General features: G+C 47.8%; 1 protein-coding gene across 2 annotated transcripts in view; it reads left to right on the top strand.

The window, feature by feature from the left end:
- The window catches only part of LOC139260323 (cilia- and flagella-associated protein 46), a 681,403-nt gene that overhangs the window by 230,948 nt on the left and 425,135 nt on the right, over positions 1 to 25,320 (top strand). For both annotated transcript variants that reach the window (XR_011592768.1, XM_070876797.1), the window contains exons 26-29: positions 2,453 to 2,600; positions 3,073 to 3,256; positions 4,172 to 4,331; positions 4,988 to 5,223. Coding sequence is in view for 1 of the 2 variants with exons in the window: in XM_070876797.1 (XP_070732898.1) it covers positions 2,453 to 2,600; positions 3,073 to 3,256; positions 4,172 to 4,331; positions 4,988 to 5,223 (728 nt within the window). In the remaining variant the exon portion in view is untranslated. The remainder of the gene's footprint in view (positions 1 to 2,452; positions 2,601 to 3,072; positions 3,257 to 4,171; positions 4,332 to 4,987; positions 5,224 to 25,320) is intronic.

The following is a 25,320-nucleotide window of genomic DNA, read 5'->3' as shown; positions in this document are numbered from 1 at the left end:
AACGTGGACCACTTCCCTTATCTCTGGAGCCTCGTATCAACAAGAGCAGGCATTGACGACGAAATCCAACACCGCCTCCAGTCCAGCCTGAGGAAAAGAATGTTTGAAGACCAGGCCCTCAAATCTGCCATCAAGCTGATGGTCTACAGGGCTGTAGTAATACCCGTGCCCCTCAATGGCTCAGAAACATGGATCATGTACAGTAGACACCTCAAGTCACTGGAGAAATACCACCAACGATGTTTCTGCAAGATCCTATAAATCCTCTGGGAGGACAGACGCAACAATGTTAGCGTCCTTGTCCAGGCCAACATCCTCAGCATTGAAGCACTGACCACACTTGATCAGCTCCGCTGGGCAGGCCACATTGTTCGCATGCCAGACACGAGACTCCCAAAGCAAGCGCTCGACTCTGAACTCCTTCATGGCAAACGAGTCAAAGGTGGTCAGCAGAAACATTACAAGGACACTCTCAAAGCCTCCCTGATGAAGTGCAACATCCCCACTGACACCTGGGAGTCCCTGGCCAAAGACCGCCATGAGTGGAGGAAGTGCACCCGGGAGGGCGCTGAGCATCTTGAGTCTCGTCGTCGAGAGCATGCAGAAATCAAGTGCAGGCAGCGGAAAGAGTGTGCGCAAACCAGTCCCACCCACCCCTTCCCTCAACGACTATCTGTCCCACCTGTGTCAGAGACTGTGGTTCTCGTATTGGACTGTATAACCACCTAAGAACTCATGTTAAGAGTGGAAGCAAGTCTTCCTCGATTCCGAGGTACTGCCTATGATGATGATAATAATGAGAGCCACACCGCCACAAGTGGAAGGTATAGTCAGACGGGGAGGCTTCATTTAAGGGTAAGGTGTCATTGCCCCCCAACCAAGTTTCCGTCAGGGACATGATGTCGATGCAATCATCCATAATAAGCTCATGAATGGTAAGGGCCTTGTTCGCAAACGAATGGACATTCTGGAGGGAAATGAGGAGAGGGTCGATGGTGGCTGCCCCACTGCCAACAGCCACAGGATCAGCGCTGGGGGGATTAGCAAGATAACCCTCAGCGGGCACGCTGGCACATCGCCGAGAGAGTAGGATGGGGTTGTTGCTCGTAAGGAGGCAGCGACGAGTGCCTCGTAGGATGCCAAGAGAGGCAGAGATGGATGCTGTAGGCTTATTTATGAGGGAGTCAAGCCTGGGACGGCGGCAGGTGAACAGGAAAGTTGAATAGTAATTAAGGATTGGGGTCGGGATTTGGGAGGGCAGCGTGTCCAAGAGAGGAGAGATGAAAGGAGGCATGATGACAGGAGAGAAAAGGAAAGGAGGAAAAAGTGGAAAGGTAATGAGCCTGAAATTCTGATGCCCCGGTACAAAGTTTCTACGGACCCGGGAAGGCATCGGAAAAGCCGGTTTTCAGCACACAATGCGCATACGCTGAAAACTGGCTTTTCCGATCTGTCAAGTTTCTGGCTTGACAGATCTTGCACATAACGGGAACGAGGACACTTGCAGGGCAAGATTTGTGATATTTACCATATCTTGCTCAACAAATGTCCTCGAAAATCTTGCGCCTGAAAAAGCAGGCGTATAGCCTACTTTTACAGGCGCAAGTGTTTAAAAACATACATAAACTTAAAATTAAATTAAATAAACACATGAAAACATATTTTATTGTTAAACCCTCCCCACTATGGTAAGTTTATTTTAAGGCATAATTAAAAAAACTTTTTAAAAAGTCGGGAAAATATATTTTTTAATAAGAACTTTAATTTAAATGAATCTTAAATATGTAGTGCATTTTTCTATTTTTTATTAAGTTTTGTGTGTTTGGGGGGGTTTCTCATTCATAATAATGGGAACTCCAACTTACAGAGTTCTCATTATTATGAATGAGAAAATATTGTATCTTGATTGGCTGCCCAGAGCTATGTGACTCCAGCTCCAGTATACGGATGTCCCAACGTGCACGCGCTCCGATGCGCAGTGAGTGAAGGCCTCAGGATCGGAAGTTCGAGCGAGCGCAGCACCTTCAGGTAAGTGCGCATTTTTTATCCTTTTTTCAGTAGTTTGCCCTCGGGAAGACCTCGATCGGGATTTCTGGGCCAAAATGGCTCGGGTCCTGAGCAGCAGCCAAAGTGCGCATGCGAATGGACACAGAAAAAACTCTGTTTCCATAGACCTGTTTAAATGCAGTAGTTAATGGGATACAATCGTAGGGAGACCAGGGTCAAAGTCAGAGATCTCATGGAAGGACAAAGCCGAAATGAGAAGGATGGGACCAACACAGAGCATCGACAAAATGCTGTCCAAAGCAGACGAGTGAAGTCCAGAAGCAATGTTACAGGCACTATATAAATGCAAGTTAATGTTTTAATTAGTCTTATGTTTTTGTCCTCTAGGTGTTTGTTTGCAGTTTAGTTGTGCACTAATTTAGAATTAATTATATTTTGTTTCAAGCTATTGGCGATCCTGAAGATGATCTCAAATTAAGGGCAGCGATGTATGGTCTTTTATTTCACATTCATACGAATAAAGGAGATTGGAAAGCAGGGCTGAAAGTGTTAGACGACGCCATTATAGAAATGCCCAGGACTAAGCAGAGGTTGTAAGTGAAAATAAGATATGACTTTATCAAAATTAATCACACACAAATGAAATAATTTGGAAGCCATTGGGCTGATTTTCCTGACCTCACTACCTCCCCCCCCACCCCCCCCAACTGGGTGCTGGATAGGTAGAGTGCACCTCCGATCTAAAGGAGATTCATGCACAATGGGCACCACCAACTTATTTTCCTTTGAGGAATACCCTCCGGTCTCTGAGCTTATGGCTTTTCCTTTGAGGAATACCCTGTGGGTTTTAATCCTTCACATGCTGTTTCCAGCAATAAAAAATATGAATTAAAAATTCAACACTGACCAAAACCATTTTTTTGTCAGGATGGATTGAAGAAACACCATTTCTTACATTAAAATGTTACATATTGTTTGCAATTACCACATTAATATTTAACATTCATCATAATGTCTATAAAAGCATTGCAATAATTCACAAAGAATGTTTTTTTCTATTTTAAGGCTTCTTTTCAAGCATAGAATTATGGTGAATACAAGACTTGGTCACAGTACCATGATGGATATGCAGAAATTAAAGGATGAAAGTGAAGATCGTGTATCTTATATGTGGCACCGTGTGGCAATTTTCTCCAGAGAAATAGCAGATCAGTTAACTTGTTATCAGAATTCAATAGATGCTTTGAAGGTACTTTGTTAAAACAATATGCAATATATATATATATATATATATAGAAATTTCCTTTGTTATCTCCAAAATTGAAACGGATATAAATGACTATAATTTTTGTTTCTGCTTGAAAAATCTGCGTCAGATCCATAGTTGTAGTGCAAAAAATCATGATCGACTGAGGTAGTCCAGGAATTAATCCAAAAATACTTCATCACTTATTGCGACGTTTATGACCACATTTCACACAACCTTTTTTTCAAATCCTTTTCGTGGCATGTTGCTTCCTGACACCCCGTGCCCCCCCTCCCCCCCCCCCCACAATATGCCCCCAATAATTACAAATTATAATATAATAAACATCCTGACCATTCCAAAATTCATGCTCTTAGCATCAATGGAAGATCCTAGCACCTCACTGCTGCCATCCCACTTTCATCACTACAAAACAATGTTTTATTCAATCTTTACCATCTTCCTTGTGTTTCTGTCTTATAATGAATCGCTGCATTTTTTTATTCTGACATGTCCATCATTTCACTACACATAAAAGGTATGCCATATTTTTAATTTTATTCAAATTGTTACATTGTGCCACAGCATTGCACTCATACCTATCAAGCCTCTTGCACCAGAGTTCTTCCTCGTGATTCTAACCCCAATTCCTTCCAACCCAATCCCCTTGAAATCCTACAAGGCAACAGCCTCTGCTCCCTCATGACACACCTCCTCTTACTCTCTGCTTCCCTCTGCTAAGTTCTCTTTTATCCCAGCCCACTCATACTCCTGCATTCCAATTTTCCAGACCCAGATCATAAGGTCCAGGTCACTATGAGCAATGGCATACTTGAGATCTGCTGCTTACATGTGAATTTGTTTTGTGGGTACTTGTAATGTTGCATTTGTTTACTTTTTTGAATGATAATCTTTCAGAAACCAGAAAGTAATTGGCAGAAAATCGACCAACTGATTGAATTTGGTGAATGGCTGTATTGCAATGGATTTTCTGTAACTGATGCTCTCTGCCAGTTGGACTGGGCTGTGGATATACTCCTGAGCATGAAATTTTGGGTGAAAGTTAAGAAGGAAGAAGGTTAGCTGAATGCATTTTTTTCAAACATGCAAATTTTACAATGGCCATCCATCCCCATTGGATGCAAGTACCCTTGCTGGATGTCAATCCGGTATTCAGAGACAGCGCTCCTGGCTCCACTTGGCTTGCCTGTCTAAAGTGGGGCCCGAATCCAAACCTTCAGACTCAGAGGTGGGAATACTATCACTGAGCCAATGGTCACGTTGTCCGTATACGAGTAGAGTAGCCTGCTAGATGTCAACCCAGAATTTAGAGACTATATTCCAGTCTCCAGTCATTGGGACTGTCTGGATCAGGACATCTTGTTGATGAGACCCACGACCTGCTCGTTCAACCTTATTCCTACTAAACTGCTGACCGCCCAACTTATCTTCCTGTTCACCATTCTAACTGATATTATATTCAGTTTCCCCTCCTCTGGTACTCTCCCCGCTCCCTTTCAAATCTGCCGTCATCACTGCAGTGCTCAAAAGCATGCTGAGTTAAGTAATGGCATCCCAGTGCGCCAAGAGGAAATTCACCTGTATCATATGATTTTTTTTAATGTTAAGCCTAGTATGTCTGTTTAACGCTATCATATTTTTGGTATGTAAGCTTTGTTACTTTAGTGATATAGACATTTTATTTGTAATGCTTTTGTTTGTTTTAATGTTCAGAAGACCACATAGAAAAGGAGAATCAGGCAGAAAATGAAAACTTAATTCCAATAAAACAGCAGATATTGATTGGAGTACAAAAGACTGACACTAATCTGTCCTTAGCAGACTTGGAGGATGTAAGACAACTGGAAACACTAGTTATAATACAAACTGTAATGGCGACAATTGCAGGCCGTGCATCATGCCAGCAGCACTGTTTAATGGCATATGCTTATGTTATGTGTATTTGGCAGGTAAGTGCCACATGAATCCATCTCAATTTCTGTACATTATGAATTTTACAATTCTGAAACTATTTAAAATAGTTGCATGGCAAGAATCAGAACAGCTTTATATAAATGAACTTCGAAACCATATTTAATAATGAATTTAAGATCATATTTGAAGACGATGAAAAAAATCAGATCCAATCAATCCAGTTCTGCAACCTACAACTTATAAAGATATCAGTCATTATCATCATCATCATCATAGGCAGTCCCTCGGAATCGAGGAAGACTTGCTTCCACTCTTAAAATGAGTCCTTAGGTGGCTGAACAATCCAATATGAGAACCACAGTCCCTGTCACAGGTGGGACAGATAGTCATTGAGGGAAGGGGTGGGTGGGACTGGTTTATCGCACGCTCTTTCCACTGCCTGCGCTTGCTTTCTGCATGCTCTCGGCGATGAGACTCGAGGTGCTCAGCGCCCTCCCGGATGCACTTCCTCCACTTAGGATGGTCTCTGGCCAGGGACTCCCAGGTGTCAGTGGGGATGTTGCACTTTATCAGGGAGGCTTTGAGGGTGTCCTTGTAATGTTTCCTCTGCCCACCTTTGGCTATTTTGCAGTGAAGGAGTTCCGAGTAGAGCGCTTGCTTTGGGAGTCTCTGTGTCAGGTATGTGCACAATGTGGCCTGCCCAGCGGAGCTGATCAAGTGTGGTCAGTGCTTCAATGCTGGGGATGTTGGCCTGGCCGAGGACGCTGATGTTGGTGCATCTGTCCTCCCAGGGAATTTGTAGGATCTTGCAAAAACATCGTTGGTGGTATCTCTCCAGCGACTTGAGGTGCCTGCTGTATATGGTCCATGTCTCTGAGCCATACAGGAGGGCGGGTATTACTACAGCCTTGTAGACCATGAGCTTGGTGGCACTTTTGAGGGTCTGATCTTCAAACACTTTTTGCCTCAGGCAGCCAAAGGCTGCACTGGCGCACTGGAGGCAGTGTTGAATCTCGTCATCAATGCCTGCTCTTGTAGATAAGAGGCTCCCAAGGTGTGGGAAATTGTCCACGTTGTCCATGGCTGCGTTGTGGATCTTGATGACTGGGGGGCAGTGCTGTGCAGCGAGGACAGGCTAGTGGAGGACCTTTGTCTTATGGATGTTTAGCGTAAGGCCCATGCTTTCGTACGCCTCTAAAAGCGTCGACTATGTGCTGGAGTTCAGCCTCTCTATGTGCGCAGATGGAGGCATCGTCCACGTACTGTAGCTCGACGACAGAAGTTGGGGTGGTCTTGGACCTGGCCTGGAGACGGCGAAGGTTGAACTGGTTCCCACTGGTTCTGTAGTTTAGTTCCACTCCAGCGGGGAGCTTGTTGACTGTGAGACGGAACATGGCAGCAAGGAAGATTGAGAAGGGGATTGAGGCGATGACGCAGCCCTGTTTGATACCTGTCCGGTTGTGGATTGGGTCTGTAATGGACCCGTTGGTAAGGATCACGGCATGCATGTCGTCATGGCGGAGGATGGTGACGAACATTTGGGGGCATCAGAAACGGAGGAGGACACTCCATAGACCCTCGCGGTTGACAGTGTCAAAGGCCTTTGTAAGGTCGAAGAAGGCCATGTATAAGGGCTGGCGCTGCTCCCTGCATTTTTGCTGCAGATGTCGCGCTGCAAACATCATGTCCGTTGTGTCCCGTAGGGGGACGAAATCCACACTGCGACTCCGGGAGGAGCTCCTCGGCCACAGGGAGAAGACGGTTGAGAAGGGCTTTAGCAACGACTTTCCCAGTGGCTGATAGCAGGGAGATTCCTCTGTAGTTGTCGCAATCGGACTTGTCCCCTTTTTTAAAGATGGTCACGATCACTGTATCTCTGAGATCTCCCGTCATGCTCTCCTCCTCCCAGATGAGAGAGATGAGGTCATGTATTCACGCCAATAGTGTCTCTCTGCCATACTTCATTGCCTCAGTGGGGATTCCATTCACTCCCGTAGCCTTGTTGTTTTTAAGCTGTCTTATGGTTTTTTTCTACCTCGTGCAGTTTTGCCGAGGTGGTGGCAGGTAGCATGCTGCGGGATGGAGTAGTGAACACTCGGGTCAAAGGCAGAGTCTCGATTGAGGAGATCTTCGAAGTGCTCCTTCCAGCAGGACCTGACTGCCTTGGTGTCTTTGATGAGTGTTTCCCCGTTCTTGGCCAGCAGTGGGGTGGGGCCCTGAGTGTTTGGGACCGTAGGTGGGCATGACTGCGATGAAGAATCCTTGCACATCATGGCTGTCGGCCAGCTGCTATATCTCCTGTGCTTTCTCCATCCACCACCTGTTCTTTAGGACCCGGGATTTTTGTTGGACCTCAGCCTTGAGCCATCTGTAATGCTGCTTTGCTGCTCCTGAGTTAGGTTGTTGTTTAAGGCTCAGGAATGCCCTGCGCTTGCGTTCTATTAGCTCTTGGATCTCCTGATCATTCTCATCGAACCAGTCCTGGTTGAGAGACTGAGCGTCTCTTTGCAAGCACTGGTTATGGAGGCCTGGAGGGCAGACCAAGCGATGTGGGCATGATGGATCGGATTAGGCGGTGGTTCGTCCAGCAGTCATCAGCTCCTGTCATGGCCCGGGTGATACGCACATTCTTGCGATCCCTGACTCGGACGATGACATAGCCGAGCAGGTTCCAGTGTTTGGAGCGAGGGTGTTGCCACGATGCCTTGTATTTGTCCCTCTGGCGGAACAAGGTGTTAGCGATGAGAAGTTCATGTTGTAGACATTTTGTCAGGAGTAGGATAACGCTGGAGTTGGCTTTCCCTAATCCCTCTCTGCCAATCATGCCTCCCCAGAGGGCTGTGTCCTTGCTGACCCTGGCATTGAAGGAGGATCAGTTTGTCGTCTGCGGGGACGCGGGACAGGGATTTTTCGAGGCTGGAGTAAAAATCCTCTTTGGTCTCATCTGTTGCATCGAATGTTGGGGTGTACTCACTGATAATTGTGGCGCATTGATTCTGGGATAGGGTGAATCGAAGAGTCATGAGGCATTCGTTAACCCCGCAGGGGGAGTCTTTGAGGTGGTCAACCAGCTCGTTTTTGATGGCAAAGCCGACTTCGTGGAGGCGGCGTTCTTCCTCTGGTTTCCCTTTCCAGAAGAAGGTGTAACCTCCACCTTGTTCCTTGAGCTGGCCTTCCCCTGCCTGCCGGGTCTCGCTTAGGGCGGTGATGTCGATATCAAAGCCTCTAAGTTCCCGGGCAACTATGGCGGTGCGGCGTTCCGGCCTGTCGCTGTTGTAGTTGTCCATGAGAGTCCTGACATCCCAGGTCCCAAACTTCATGCCTGTGCATGAGTTCTTTTAATATGGGGTGGTCGTTGCACACCGGCTACCACACAGGCTTAGCAGAGCATGGTCTTGATCCAGTGGCAAGGGGGTCCAAGATGACTGGAGACCAGCACTGCTATATGGGCCTAGTTGCCTTCGGCAAGATGTTGGCCGCAGGCTCGGCGCTGAGTAGCGGTCTTGATGGTAGGTGGTCCAAGGCTTGGTTGGGGGGAGTCATTGGGAGTGTCAGTGGCTCACTGGGGTTCAGAGTGGGAGGGCAGGGGGGGGTCTTAGCCATGATGCTCACCAGATATCAGTAAAGCATATGTGATGAACAACTTCAAAGCATGGATACAATGTTTACAGGATATGAATGATAAGAGAGGAGTTGGTTAATACATATAAGACGTCTACATATACAGCTGTCTCTGAGGAGAGCTGCTGTAATTCTAATACGTATTCAAAAAATGAGTATGTTACAAATAAGTAATTCATAAACCAGTTAGTATAATGTGGATAATTTGAAAAATGCTCATGTACATTTCATAACATATTATAAAAGTTCAATTAAAAAACATAGGAGTTATAAGGCATACTGAGCATAGTTTTAGGAGTAATCGGTCATAATTCATGAAACTGTTGCATTTCTTTAAGCGGTTAACTAATGTATCAGATGAAGGCTTTCAAATTGGTGTAAATGCCAGAAAGCATTTGATAAAACTCTGTGGGGCCGAAATTCAGGCCTGCCAGAAAGCTGGCGCACCTACGATTTTTTAATTTGTTTTTACCATTGGGTGCGACAAGGCAGCCTTCCGATCGATTTTCTGCACTTTGAACATTTTTTTGCCTCGGACCGGAAGTCGATCATAGTGGGGATGGAAGTGCGGCGGTAAGTGCTGATGAGGGGCAGAAGTTGGGGCAGGACCGAGTCTCCACTGTTGTCACTCAGCGGCGGAGTGGTGATGATGTCAGTGCGCGTGTGCGTCACCACGTCGCTCCCCTCATTTAAAGGGGAGAGAATCGGTGATTTTTTAGGTTCGGCCGCTGGGCCACCAGGGAGGGTTTAGGTCAGGCTAGCGGCCTGGCACCCAAGAGGGAGTGCGAGACTGCCTGTTGGCGGCCTGGCCGAACCCGGGGCAATAATTGGCCGGCCGATCAGGAAGTCAGCTGGCAAAAAAAAACATGGCAGCCGTGGCAGTGCACCTTCCCTAGAAGAACCGCTGTGCTGCCATGCCGCCCACATACAAAGCAAGGTGCACCACAGAAAAAGCTGTCAGGAGCAAAGATTTTTGGAGGTAATTTTGGGGCGGATTGCAATGTAGGAATAGCGGCGATGCAGGCTTTGATGACATACTTGGGGCGGTTGGCAGCAGCGGGGACGGGAGTGGGGACAGGCCGAAAAATCCCCGAGCTACATTTGTGTCGTGGCGGCCAATGGACCGCAACGCATCGGCCACTTGATTTCGCTACATGGCCACCGCAAAACGGCGTTAACAGGCCTTATTCGGATTCTGAATTTCTGCCTCTGCATCTTTTAAAACTTTTGTTAAGCTGCAGTTAGAATATTGTGTTCTTTTTCGAGTGCCCTATTTTAGGGAATAGGTCAAGGGCATAGAGAGAATACACAAGAGATTCATTGGGCCAAAAATTGTGGTTGGTGACGTACATCCTGAGTATGCCACTGACCAGCAAAAAGAATATGTACCTACCTGATGACTGCCCTTTTGTGAAAACTTGCAGTCTGACACTGCAAGTAGGAGGGCAGCATAATGGCCCACGGATCCCAGGGACGCAGCCTGTGCGGAAGCGTACCTGGGATAACATGGGCCTGGTCCTCCAATCAGAAAACAGAATTAGATTTCAGAAAAGAATCTCTTAATCAGAGTCAATGGAATGTTGTAATCAGATTTAATTACAATTTGCAGGATCGGAAATTAAATCCTAATTAGCTTCATTTTACCAACCTCATTAAAAAAAAAAATTGCTGATAATTATCAACATCATTAATACTCTTAATATTTGCAGAAACATGAAAAACTCATTGATACAGTTAAACTATATGATTTCCAAGATGAAAATGTTTAAAACCTGCCTGAGGTATCCCCTTACATTGATGCAAATAGGCTCTGCACCTGTTTGCATTAACCATAAAATTGTCGTACGCAATTGCTTGGCTGTTGGATGACAAATAGCCCAACTCTGCACCAGCAATTGCTTTTTCTTTGGCTGTGCCAATGGCCTGTCAACGTGTACGTTAATAAACCGCAAGTTTGAGATTTGTGCATATAAATCCCGAATGGGATTTCAAAGGAGGTATGACAGTGTACTCTGAGAGTATGCCACCATACCCACCACAAAATCCAGACCAAGATGATATTAAGGTTGAGAGGTATTAATAATGAGAAGAGATAAGAGAAACTATGCCTCATTTCTTTCAAACTGAGATGTTTCAGAGGAAATCTAACGGTGCTGTTCAAAATTATGAAAGATTTTTAAAAGGTTAATCAAGAGAAGCTATTTCCACTGCTTAGTGAGTTGGTAATTTGGAAGACATAGATTTAAGATCATTGCCAAAAGAATTCATACTAACATAGTAACAGGAATAGGCCATTAAGCCCCTTGAGCCTGTTCACTGAGATCAGGGCTGATGTGACCGAACTCCACATACCTGCCTTTGTGCCATATCCCTTCTTCTCTTTGGTTAACAGAAATCTATGAATCTCAGATTTAAAATTAACAATTGACCAAGCATCAACTGCCATTTGCAGAAGAGAGTTCTAAACTTCTACCACTCTTTGCATGTAAAAATATTTCCTAACCTCACTCTTGAAATGCTTGGCTCTAATTTTTAGACTATATCCCCTAGTTTTTTTTTACTCATTCCGGGATGGAGGCGTCACTGGCAAGACCAGCATTAATTACCCATCCCTAATTGCCCTTGAGGAGGTGGTGGTGATCCGCCTTCTTGAACCGCAGCAGTCCTTGTGGTGAAGGTACTCCCACACTGGTGTTAGGGAGGGAGTTCCAGGATTCGGCCCAGCGACGATGAAGGAACGGCGATATATTTCCAAGTCAGGATGGTTTGTAACTTGGAGGGGAACTTGCAGGTGATGGTGTTCCCATGCGCCTGCTGCCCTTATACTTGGTAGAGGTTGCAGGTAAGGAGGTGCTGCCGAAGAAGCCTTGGCGAATTGCTGCAGTGCATCTTGTAGATGTTACACACTGCAGCCACAGTGTGCCAATAGTAGAGGGAGTGAATATTGAAGGTGGTGGATGGGGTGCCGATCAAGCGGGCTGCTTTGTCCTGGATGGTGTCGAGACTCTTGAGTGTTGTTGGAGTTGTTCTCATTCAGGCAAGTGGAGAGTATTGCATCACACTTCTGACTTATGCCTTGTAGATGGTAAAAAGGCTTTGGGGAGTCAGGAGGTGAGACATCTACCGCAGAATACCCAGCCTCTGACTCGCTCTTGTAGCCACAGTATTTATATTGCTGGTCCAGTTAAGTTTCTGGTCACTGGTGACCCCCACGATGTTGATGGTGGGGGATTTGGCGATGGTAATGCCATTGAATATCAAGGGGAGGTGGTTAGACTCTTGTTTGTTGGAGATGGTCATTGCCTGGCACTTGTGCGGTGCGAATGTTACTTGCCACTTAGCAGCCCAAGCCTGTATGTCTTCCAGGTCTTGCTGCTTGTGGGCATAAGAATTAGGAGCAGGAGTAGGCCAGTCCATCCTTTGAGCCTTCTCTGTCATTCAATAAGAATGGACTGGCATAGGCTGCTTCATTTTCTGAGGAGTTTCGAATGGAACTGAACACTGCAATCAGCAGCAAACATCCCCACTTCTGATCTTATGATGGAGGGAAAGTCATTGGTGAAGTAGCTGAAGATGGTTGGGCCTAGGACACTGCCCTGAGGAACTCCTGCAGCGATATTCTGGGGCTGGGCTGATTGACCTCCAACAACCATAACTAACTTTCTTTGTGCTAGTTATGAATCCAGCCAGTCGAGAGTTTTCCCCCTGATTCCCATTGACTTTAATTTTACGAAGACTCCTCGATGCCACACTCGGTCAACTGCTGCCTTGATGTCAAGGGCAGTCTCTTTCACCTCACCTCTGGCATTAAACTCTTTTGCCCATGTTTGAATCAAGGCTGTAATGAGGTCTGGAACCGAATGGTCCTGGTGGAACCCAACCTGAGCATCGGTGAACAAGTTATTGGTGAGTTTTTTTTACTAAGGAATTGAATACTCTACCCCAATCTAACTGGGAAATAGATTGGTGTGTTTTATTAGCATAATTTTCAGTCATTTGAAACCGGATTACTCACGACGACACCTGCCGAGCAGGTGTACCTCCTACCAGTCGACCGGGATATCACCCCCGTCCTGCGATGGGCCTACATCCCTCCAGCGGCGGCCTCTCATCCCTCCAGTGGCGGGCCTTCATCCCTCCATCACGGCTATGACTCTTCCACCCTTCCACTCCTTACTGACCTCCCACCCGGAACTCCAGCGGACAACTGACCTTCCTAATGCCTGTCCCCAACCAAGCCTCGGACCACCCACCATCAAGGGCGCTACTCGGCGCCGAGCTTGCAGCAAACATCTCGCCGTAGGCAATTAGGCTCATACAGCAGTGCCTGGTCTCCAGCCGTCTTGGACCCCCTTGCCACTGGATCAAGACCTTGCTCAGCTAAACCCGTGTGGTGGCTGGTGTGCAACGGCCACCCCACGTTAAAAGAACTCGCGCACAGGCATCTTCCACTCCGTTAACATGAAGTTCGGGACCTGGAACGTCAGAACCTTCATGGAAAACTCCAACAGCGACAGCCAGAACGCCGCACTGCCATAGTTGCCCGGGAACTTAGATGCTTTGATATCGACATCGCCGCCCTAAGTGAGACCCAGCGGGCAGGGGAAGGCCAGCTCAAGGAACAAGGTGGAGGTTACACCTTTTTCTGGAAAGGGAAACCAGAGGAAGAACGCCGCCTTCATGGAGCCGGGTTTGCCATAAAAAATAAGCTGGTCGACCGCCTCAAAGACTCCTCTGTGGGGTTAACGAACGCCTCATGACTCTTCAACTCACCCATCCCGGACCCAATGCGCCCCAACACTCGATGTAATGGATGAGACCAAAGTGGGTTTTTATTCCAACCTCGAATCATCCTTGTCCCGCGTCCCCGCAGGCGACAAACTGATCCTCCTAGGTGACTTCAACGCCAGGTTCGGCAAAGACACAGCCCTCTGGGGAGGCATGATTGGCAGAGAGGGGGTAGAGAAATCCAACTGCAGTGGTACCCTACTCCTGACAAAATGTCGAGAACATGAACTTCTCATCACCAACACGCTGTTCTGCCAGAGGGACAAATATAAGGCATCGTGGCAACACCCTCGCTCCAAACACTGGCACCTGCTCGACTATGTCATCATCCGAGCCAGGGATCACAAGGATGTGCGCATCACCGTGCCATGACAGGAGCTGACGACTGCTGGACAGACCACCGCCTAATCCGATCCATCATCGACATCAACATAGCCCCAAATTGGAGAGGACATCAGAAGCAGTGCCGCAAAAAAATCAATGCCGGGGCACTTAAAGACCCAGCTAAGAGAGCTCTATACAGCCAGTGCCTCACAGCTAACCTGGTGTGCCTTGATGACCCTGAGATGCAGAATGCCCACAGCACTTGGTCTGCCCTCCTAGCCTCCATAACTAGTGCCTGCGAAGAGACACTTGGTCACTCAACCAGAAAACACCAGGACTAGTTTGATGAGAATGATCAGGAGACCCAAGAACTAATAGATCGTAACCGCAGAGCATTTCTGAGCTTCAAGCAACAACACAACTCGAGAGCAGAAAAGCAACATTACAGGCGGCTCAAGGCTGAGGTCCAACAAAAAACTCGGAATCTAAAGAACAGGTGGTAGATGGAGAAAGCACAGGAAATACAACAACTAGCCGACAGCCATGATGTGCGAAAAGTCAAGGCCACCTACGGTCCAAACTCCCAAGGCCCCACCCCACCGCTGGCCAAGAACAGGGAAACACTCATTAAAGACACCAAGGCAGTCAGGGCCCACTGGAAGGAGCACTTCGAAGATCTCCTCAATCGAGACTCTGCCTTTGAATCGAGTGTTCTCAACTCCATCCCGCAGCATGCTACCCGCCACCACCTCAGCGACACCCGAACATTGCAGGAGTTAGGAAAAGCCATAAGACAGCTCAAGAACCACAAGGCTACGGGAACGGATGGAATCCCTGCTGAGGCGCTAAAGTATGGCAGAGAGGCGCTGTTGGCATGGATACATGACCTCATCGCTCTCATCTGGAGGGAGGAGAGCATGCCAGGAGATCTCAGAGATGCAGTGATCATGACCATCTTTAAAAAAGGGGACAAGTCCAACTGCGGCAACTACAGAGGAATCTCCCTGCTATCAGCCACTGGGAAAGTTGTCGCTAGAGTTCTCCTCAACAGTCTTCTCCCTGTGACCGAGGAGCTCCTCCCAGAGTCGCAGTGCGGATTTCGTCCCCTATGGGGTACAACGGACATGATCTTTGCAGCGCAACATGTGCAGCAAAAATGCAGGGAGCAGCACCAGCCCTTATACATGGCCTTCTTCGACCTTACAAAAGCCTTTGACACTGTCAACCACGAGGGTCTATGGAGTGTCCTCCTCCGTTTCTGATGCCCCCAAAATTTCGTCAACATCCTTCGCCTGCTCCACGACGACATGCAGGCCGTGATCCTTACCAATGGATCCATTACAGACCCAATCCACGTTTGGACCAGGGTCAAACAGGGCTGTGTCATCGCTCCAACCCTCTTCTCAATCTTCCTTGCTGCCATGTTCCACTTCACAATCAACAAGCTCCCCACTGGAGTGGAACTAAACTAAAGAACCAATGGGAAGATGTTTAATCTTCGCCGCCTCCAGGCCAGGTCGAAGACCACCCCAACCTCTGTCATCGAGCTACAGTACAGGACGACGTCTGCTTCTGCACACATTCCGAGGCTGAACTCCAGAATATAGTCAACGTATTTACTGAGTTAGGCGAAAGCATGGGCATTATGCAAAACATCTGTAAGACAAAGGTGCTCCACCAGCCTGTCCTCGCCGCACAGCACTACCCCCCAGTCACCAAGATCCATGGCGCAGCCCTGGACAACGTGGACCATTTCCCATACCGCGGGAGCCTCTTATCAACAAAAGCAGACATTGATGAGGAGATTCAACATCGCCTCCAGTGCGTAAGCGCAGCCTTCGGCTGCCTGAGGAAAAGAGTATTCGATGACCAGGTCTTCAAATTTCCAAGCTCATGGTCTACAGGGCTGCAGTAATACCCGCCCTTTTGTATGGCTTAGAGGCATGGACCATGTACAGTAGACACCAAGTCGTTGGAGAAATACCATCAACGATGCCTCCACAAGATGGGGGTATAGACGCACCAACATTAGCATCCTCGACCAGGCCAACATCCCCAGCATTGAAGCACTGACCACACTTGATCAGCTCCACTGGGCAGGCCAAGTTGTCCGCATGCCAGACACGAGACTCCCAAAGCAAGTGCTCTACTCTGAACTCCTTCATGGCAAACGAGCCAAGGGTGGACAGAGGAAACGTTACAAGGACGCCCTCCCTGATGAAATGCGGCATCCCCACCGACACCTGGGAGTCCCTGGCCAAAGTGGAGCAGTGCATCCGGGAGGGCGCTGAGCGCCTTGAGTTTCATCGTCGAGTGCATGCAGAAAACAAGCGCAAGCAGCGGAAGGAACGCGCGGCAAACCTGTCCCACCCTCCCTTACCCTCAACGACTGTCTGTCCCACCTGTGGCAGGGACTGTGGCTCTGGTATTGGACTGTTCAGTCACCTAAGGACTAATTCTAAGAATGGAAGCAAGTCTTCCTCGATCCCAAGGGACTGCCTATGATGATTGGTGAGTAAGTGCTGCTTGATTGCACTGTCGACGACTCCATCCATCACTTTGCTGGTGGTTGAGAGTAGACTGATGGGGCGGTAATTGGCCGGATTGGATTTGTCCTGCTTTTTGTGGACATGATTACCTGGGCAGTTTTCAACATTATTGAGTAGTTGCCAGTCTAGCTGTACTGGAACAACTTGGCTAGAGGCACGGCTAGTTCTGGAGCACAAGTCTTCAGCACAACAGCCAGGATGTTGTCGGGGCCTATAGCCTTTGCTGTATCCAGTGTGCTCAGCCGCTGCTTGATATCACGTGGAGTGAATTGAATTGGCTGAAGACTGGCTGCTGTGATGGTGGAGACCTCAGTAGGAGGCCGATATGGATCATCAACTCGGCTAAAGATGGTTGCAAATGCTTCAATCTTGTCTTCTGCACTTGTGCGCTGGACTCTACCATCATTGAAGTTGGGGATAGTCACGGAGCCTCCTTCTCCTGTTAGTTATTTAATGGTCTACCACCATTTACGACTGGATGTTGCAGGACTGTAGAGCTTTGACCTGATCCATTCATTGTGGGATCGCTTCGCTCTGTGTATAGCAGGCTGCTTCCGCTGCTTAACATGCATGTAGTCCTGTGTTGCAGCTTCCCCACGTTTGTACCTCATTTTTAGGTAAGCCTGGTGCTGCTCCTGACATGCTCTTCTGCAGCCCTCATTGAACCAGGGTTGGTCCTCTGACTTAATGATAATGGTAGAGATATGCTAGGCCATGAGTTTACAAATTGTGGTAGAATACAATTCTGCTGCTGCTGATGGCCCACAGCGCCTCATGGATGCCCAGTTTTGTGCTGCTAGATCTGTTCTGAATCTAACCCATTGGTAGTGCCACACAACACGATGGAGGGTGTCCTCAGTGTGAAGGCAGGACTTCGTCTCTGCTGCGGTGTGAAAAGCGGCTGCTGCGGGGCAAAAACGGGTCGCTTATCATGGAGGTGACGTCAGCGCCAGAGGCGCTGTGGCCCGAGGCACTACCGATTTGCACTTCCGCTAACTCCCATGAAATTTCACGGGAGCCGGTTGCAACCCAGCCAGAGGCGCACAGCATGCCAATTTTGCCCCCTGGCTTTTTATTCCAGATTTATTCAATTCACTGAATTTAAATTCCACTGCTGCCGTGGTGGGATTTGAACTCCCGTTTGCAGATTATTATTCCAGGCATCGATGCCACCGTTCCCCTAGTCCTAGATTCCCCAACCAATGGAAATAGTTTCTCTCTAGCTACTCTATCAATTCCTCTTAATATCTCTCAAACTTTGATCAAAACGCCCCTTAATCGTCTAAAGTCCAGGAAATATGTCCCTAGTTTGTGGTAATCTCTCCTCATAATTTAACCCTGGGAGTTCAGTTATCATTCTAGTAAATCTATGCTGCACTTCCTCCAAGGCCAATATATCCCTTTGTATTCTAGTCCTCTAGATATAAATGCCAGGATTCCATTGGCCTTTTGATTTTTTTTTGTACCTGTCCCTGACTTTTAAATGATCTATGTACATGGACCTTTAAGTCTCTTCTAGATTTTCACAATTTAGAAATTACTCTGATCTATCTAACCTCACACTTGCCTATTTGCCACAGTTTTGCCCATTCACTTAATCTATTATAATATCTGTTATGTTCATAACAAAGTAATGTAACTGAGTACTGTAGACATGAGTAACTGTGACCTTAGCTCCTTTATTCAAACTCCAGAGTGTTGGTACAGCATGGGAGGCCTGCTTATATACAGTGCTCCCAAGGGATGCTGGGGTCCCTTGGGACTCCAACAGGTATGCCCTCTGGTGGCGGTATGATACAGGTTACATAGGGTTGCAAACATAACATCACTCCCTCCCAAAGTCAGTAGTACACTTATTTACAGGATCAGACGATCTGGGGCTTTTCGCTCCCTTGTTGATCATCTCGGTACAAATGCAAGTGTGGGTGAGTTGGTTGGTTCTTGGCTAGGCTGCTGGGCAGCTCGTCTTGCTGCGCTGCTGGGGATGGTGAGTTCAGCTTCGTGGTCAACCGTGATGTCGGTTGCCACTTGTGTGTGTGTTGGAGGGTCGAAGTTGGTGGTGTCCTCTTCGGGTTGCTCGTGGCTGTATGTGAATCGCAGTTTGGTTTGGTCCAAATGTTTTCTGCAAGTTACTCCATTAGCAAGTTTGACCTGAAAACGCCCTTTTCATGAGCAGCTCGGCTGGGGGATCCCCGATGAGCGAGTCGGATCTGGTATGGTAGCTGAGCAGGACTCGGGACAGGCGGGTCTGCAGGGAGCCTTCCGACACATGTTTCAAGCTTTGCTTGATGGTTTGGACTGGCCGTTCTGCCTGGCCGTTGGAGGCGGGCTTGAACGGGGCAGATGTGACGTTCTTGATCCCATTGCGGTCATGAATTCCTTGAATTCAACACTGGTGAAGTACGGCCCATTGTCGCTGACAAGGACATCAGGCAGGCCGTGCATGGCGAACATGGTTCGTAGGCTTTCGATGGTGCTAGTGGATGTGCTTACAGACATTATTACACATTCAATCCATTTTGAATAAGCATCCACAACAGCCAAAAACATTTTGCCTAGAAATGGCCCGCAAAGTCAACGTGGATCCTAGACCACGGTTTGAAGGGCCATGATCACAAACTTAGTGGTGCCTCCCTGGGTGCATTACTCAGTTGAGAGCAAGTGTTGCATTGGTGCAGGCATGACTCCAAATCTGAGTCGATGCCGGGCCACCACACATGGGATCTGCCTATAGCTTTCATCATTACTATACCTGGGTGGGTACTGTGTAGGTCACGTATGAACGTTTCCCTGCCTTTCTTAGGCAAAACCACGCGATTGCCCCATAAAAGACAGTCCCCCTGTATGGACATTTCGTCTTTGCGCTGCTGGAACGGCTTGATCTCTTCATGCATCTCTGCTGGGATGCTGGACGAGCTCCCATGGAGAACACAGTTTTTAACAAGGGACAGTAAAGGATCCTGGCTGGTGCAGGTCTTGATCTGGCGGGCCGTAACGGGTGACTTTTCGCTTTCAAATGCATCCATCACCAAGAGCATGTCTGCAGGCTGTGCCATTTCCACCCCGGTGGTGGGCAATGGTAACCGACTGAGAGCCTCAGTGCAGTTCTCTGTGCCTGGTCTGTGGCGGATTACATAGTTATATGCCGACAGTGTAAGTGCCCATCTTTGGATGCGGGCAGAGGCATTGGTATTAATCCCTTTGCTCTTTGAGACTAGCGATATGAGCGATATGGTCAGTTTCTAACTCAAACTTGAGACCAAACAGATACTGGTGCATTTTTTTCACCCCGTAAACGCATGCCGGAGCTTTTTTTTCAATCATGCTATAAGCCCTTTTGGCCTTGGACAAACTCCTGGATGCATAGGCGACCAGTTGCAATGTTCCCGATTCATTTGCTTGTTGTAACACACGTAATGTACGAAAACGCATCGTAAGCTAGCACTAAACATTTACATGGGTTATACAGAACAAGCAGTTTGTTGGAACATGACAGATTTCTGGCTTTCACAAAAGCAGCCTCTTGTGATTTCCCCCATACCCAGTCATCTCCCTTGCATAGCAGCACATGTGGGGGTTCTAGCAAGGTGCTTAATCCGGGTAGGAAATTACCAAAATAGTTGAGGAGTTCCAGGAACGACCGCAGCTCCGTCACATTCTGTGGTCTCGGCGCGTTCTTGATGGCCTCCGTCTTGGCGTCGGTGGGTCTGATGCCATCTGCCACGATTCTTCTCCCTAAAAACTTGACCTCTGCCGCTAGGAAAGCACACTTCGAGCGTTTGAACCTGAGTCCCACACGATCTAGCTGACTTAGAACCTCTTCCAGGTTCTTTAGGTGTTTGATGATGTCCCGACCTGTGACCAGTATGTTGTCCTGGAAAACCAGAGTGCACGGAATCGACTTTAGCAGGCTCTCCATGTTCCTTTGAAAAATTGCCACGGCCGATCGAATCCCAAACGGGCATCTATTGTAGATGAACAGACCTTTGTATGTGTTGATGCAGGTGAGGCCTTTCGAAGATTCTGCCAGCTCCTGCGACATGTAGGCCGAGGTCAGGTCCAACTTGGTGAACGTCTTTCCTCCAGCCAGGGTCTCAAATAGGTCAGCTGCCTTGGGTAGCGGGTACTGGTCCTGTAGCGACAAATGGTTAATCGTTACTTTATAGTCCCCACAAATTTTGACAGTACCATTTCCTTTGAGAACCGGAACAATCAGACTGGCCCACTCGTTGAACTCCACCGGCGCAATGATGCCTTCTCGCTGCAGCCTGTCCAGCTCAATTTCCACTTTCTCTCGCGTCTTGTACTGGAAACCAAGTGGATCTGCACCTTCGCCCCCGAGATACTTCGGATGCCTGGCTCAAACAACAATGGGAATGTGCTCAGAACCTGGGCACATAAGGCGTCATCGACGGACGAGAGCGCTCGGATGTTATTCCAGTTCCAGCAGATTTTTCCCAGCCAGCTTCTGCCGAACAGTGTGGGGCCATCTCCTGGTACAATCCATCGTGTAAGTTCGTATACTGCTCCATCATAGGAGACTTTTACTGCTGCGCTGCCAATTGCAGGGATCAGCTCTTTAGTTTAAGTTCTCAGCTTGGTATGAATGGGACTAAGCTTGAGCCTGTGTGCCTTGTTGCAGCACAGCCTGTCGAAGACCTTTTTGCTCATGATAGACCTTTTTGCCCATGTCCAATTCCATGGATACTGGAATTCCATCCAGTTTGACTTTTAGCATGATCGGTGGACATTTCGTGGTGAAGGTGTGTACCCCATACACTTCTGCCTCCTCGGTTCGAGTCTCTAGTTCAGCCTGATCCACCATGGATCGATCCTTCTCTGCAACGGGTGGTTTGCAGGGTTTGCAGCTCATCTGCACATTTGCTGGAGGTGTCGCATTGTTCCACGACCTTTGCACGCATAGTGTTTGAAGTGGCATTAATGGATTCGATGATCACCTCCGCAGCACCAACAAGATGTTAACTGCCCCGCATTAACGTTTGATGGCGGGCTCTGGGTCATCTGAGGTCATGCAGCTGCCGGCGTGTACGTTCTGCCATATGCATTTCTGCCTGAAAACTACGTTACTTTGTGTAAAGTACTTGCTGAAACCTCTTTATCCTGCGAAATTTGTTTGGTTTTATCGTGGACATAAATGCTTGGGCTATCGTTATGGCTTTGCTCAGGTTCCGTGTTTCAACAGTCAATAGTTTGCGAAGGATAACCTCATGGCCAATCCAAGCACAAAGAAGTATCTTAGCATTTGCTCAAGGAATCCATCGAATTCGCAATATCCTGCAAAGCGCCTTAGTTCGGTGATGTAGCTCGCCACTTCCTGGCCTTCAGACCATTGACATGTGTAAAATCGATACCTTGCCATCAGAACGCTTTCCTTCAGATTTAGGTGCTCCCGGACCAGCATACACAGTTCTTCAACGATTTGGTTGTTGGTTTCACCGGAGCTAGAAGATTCTTCAGGAGGCCATAGGTTGGTGCCCCACAGACGGTAAGGAGGATCGCCCTTCATTTGGTAGCGTTCTCTTCCCCTTCCAGCTCATTGGCCACGAAGTATTGGTCGAGTCGCTCCACGAAGGCCTCCCAATCGTCCCCTTCTGAGAATTTCTCCAGGATATCAACAGTTCTCTACATTTTTGCTTGATTATTCGTTATCTCATCGGCAGTTGTTATGTTCATAATAAAGTAATGTTACTGAGTACTGTCGACATGAGTAAGTGTGACCTTAGCTCCTTTGTTCAAACTCAAGAGTGTTGGTATAGCATGGGAGGCCTGCTTATATACAGTGCTCCCAAGGGATGCTGGGATCCCTTGGGACTCCAACATGTAGTGGTATGATACAGGTTACATAGGATTGCATACATAACAATATCTTTCTACTTTTATGGTTCCATCTACACTGCTTACAATGTGCCTATATTTGTGTCATCAGCAAAATTGGATATGCAGCTCTCCATCATGTCCTTAATAAATACAGTGAGGCCCCAACACAGATCCCTGTGAGATGCCACTAGTCACTAGCCAATTAGAGTACCTGCCCATTATCCCTTCTCTCTGGGGGAAAAATTCATCCCGTTAGTGCCACCCATTAGTAGTAGTAAATGTTGCTAACGCGGCGTTAAGATGAGTACTGACAGGGCAAAGTGAATCCAGCGCCGCACGTCAAATCGGAAGCCCCTCGTTGCGCTGTTGGTAACAGCTATCGCCGGGGACCTCAACGCCAGGGAGATCGTAACGTCAGTGAGTGTGCAACACTCACCGATTTCACAAATTGCTTTCAGCTACTTACCTCACTGCCTGGAGTAAACACCGACAGGGAGAACTGTCGTGCAGCACCAGGGAGCCAGCTGCAGCGACATTATTTAAGGAGACCATCAAAATCAGGTTAGTGCAGTTTCAGTGGCTTTTGTTAGTTTCAGTTACTGCAACAGTTTAATTGAGTAATTTCAAGATTTATTTGTATCAAGAGTCCTATGCCAAGTACAAAGTAGCTACATTTATTCTTCAAAGATTCAAACTGCAACTCTTGGTAAGATTAATGGGGGCCTCCTGGGATCTATGGTGGAGAGAGCGTAGGCAGCGAGAAAGCTGGGAACATGTGTGCAGAGGGAGGAGGATGAGGCCGTGCAGGAAGAACATGAGGAGGAAGAAGACAAGGAACAGGAGCGAGGGTAGAGGCCGCAAGACAAAATCGGCCTTCTGGATGGATTGTGACTGGCTCATCAGACTCTGATTCACGAATGAATCCGCAGATCCCAGTAGCTCACCATATGTCTCTCGGGAAACACGTCGGGTAAGTACAGTTGGGTTCTCAGTGACTCTCTATTGCTTTGGCTCTTCAGCAGCAAACTGCTGCAGCTTATGCAGAGAGAAAGTTCCCAACAATGGTACAGGAATGCTTTCAGTACCCCTTTCTCACTTGATTTCACAGAGGAGGAGCAGGAGAAGAGAAGGTGCTCCCAGAGATACCAGAGGGCACCAAAATGATACTGTCCAGAGTTACTGTTGCTCCAGCGATTGAAAAGCTGCCAGTTCCTACCAACGGCCTGTAGACAACCTCTACCTGCCATTATTGAGTCTACAATCCACAACCTTTATGTTTCTGACTCCTCCAGGGCTTACACAGGGGATATCAGCAGTGTACGGCAATTTTGCTGTCTATAGAACACCTCAGCGTCTGTTTGTTGCCCTATGACTACCTTCTCCATCTGCAAAAAATGTGTACCCTCCAGCTTTGACAAAATGAAAGAATATGCACCAGGACAAAGTTTGCATAGAAGGTTTCAAATGGTAGCTTCCACATGGAATGGCATTTCTCAATTTAGTTTGTGCCACATTTATGGGCCGCGCCAGAAGTGTGTGCAACTGTGAGGAGCTCACTCACTTTAATTTGTTCCTGGTCCCAGCACACTTTTTCCATATTTACAGTCCGGTATGAGGGGCGTGGGGGACTGCATAGACTTGGTCACTAACCTCCGTGAATGGAGCTTGCACTTGTGCTTTTACTGGAGGATGGATTCACATCCAAACTGGGTCACCATTCTCATCAGCATCAAAGGGAACAGTTTGTCCACACGTCTTTGCTGGGATATTATGATCAATTACTGTATTATCTGTCTCCACCCATTGCCCTTTATGAACTGTTCCCTCTATGTATTTTCCAATCCCCAGCCAAGTTTTCCCGGGAAAGCTTTCATGCACTTGTAGCCTATTCAAATTAAGCTACACAATGCTGTACTAACCCATACATAGCTTTGCCGACCATTTGTGTTGAGCTATCTGATGTTAAGTAGGGCTGTGGTTGGTGTGCTACAATTGGCCTCATTGTCCCCGGGCTGGGGAGGAGAGAAATTAGTCATGGATCCCAGTGATGTGTTAGGACTGAAGTAGGCTATGATGCTCCCACTGGTCTAGTACCCTGTGAACATCCACACTGGGAAGATAGCCCCTTGGGTGAAGTACGGGAGGGACATAGGAACAGGAGTAGGCCATTCAGCCCCTTGAGCCTGATTCGCCATATCTTAACTTATCGTGGGCCGCCCCGATCTGTGTAAGAACACCACCGCAGGTGGGGGCTGTAAATAGAGCTGGAGTGCCGTGCCCTGGAACATCGTGGGCGAAAGTGCGGCGAATGAGGGTACGAGGTCCAGAAGAGCCGAGGGCCCAGAGACAGCAAGGACCTGCCCACAGTGCGACATGTGTGCGCACTAGGTCCGTGCAGCAGAGCAGGTCTCCAGTTGTCCTGGTTCAACCCTTGCAACTGGATAAAGGCCTAGTTCTGTCGAGCCCATGTGGTGGCTGATGTGCAACGGTCACCACATGTTAAAAAAATCCATGCACAGGCAATTGGAGTTCAGAATTGGAACATCGGGTCCTTCATTGAAACATCTGTGAACTCTCGTGGAAGCAAGTCATCCTCGTTCGAGGGACCGCCTATGAATGAATGAATTGCTTTGGCTAATTGACAGCTGCAGAAGCTACCATTTCTCAGCTGTTCATTTTCCAATGTCAGAAGCTGAATCCTTCAGATTTTCAAAAAGATTTGTGAGCTATATGCATTTTGGAAATGTTTACAGTGAACTCCATTCACTGTCACCTCCTTGGGGCAACCTCTCTCACCATTGACAGGGCGCTTCTGTCATCTAAATCTTACCTGCCATCTATTCCAGCAACATCGGTGCCCTTGAAAAAATCTCATCTTGGTCGTCAGAATCCTACCACGATCAGCCCCAATACCAACATCACTAAACACACCAGCATTACTACCAACAACACCATCCTTCTCCGCAATCACCTGATGTTGCACAGAACATCAGTACCCGACCACAATGCTGC

Source organism: Pristiophorus japonicus, chromosome 3 (assembly GCF_044704955.1).
Source record: "Pristiophorus japonicus isolate sPriJap1 chromosome 3, sPriJap1.hap1, whole genome shotgun sequence".
NCBI classification, from domain to species: Eukaryota; Metazoa; Chordata; class Chondrichthyes; family Pristiophoridae; genus Pristiophorus; species Pristiophorus japonicus.
The sequence above is the reverse complement of the archived record's forward strand: the minus strand, read 5'-3'. Positions and strand labels throughout refer to the sequence as shown.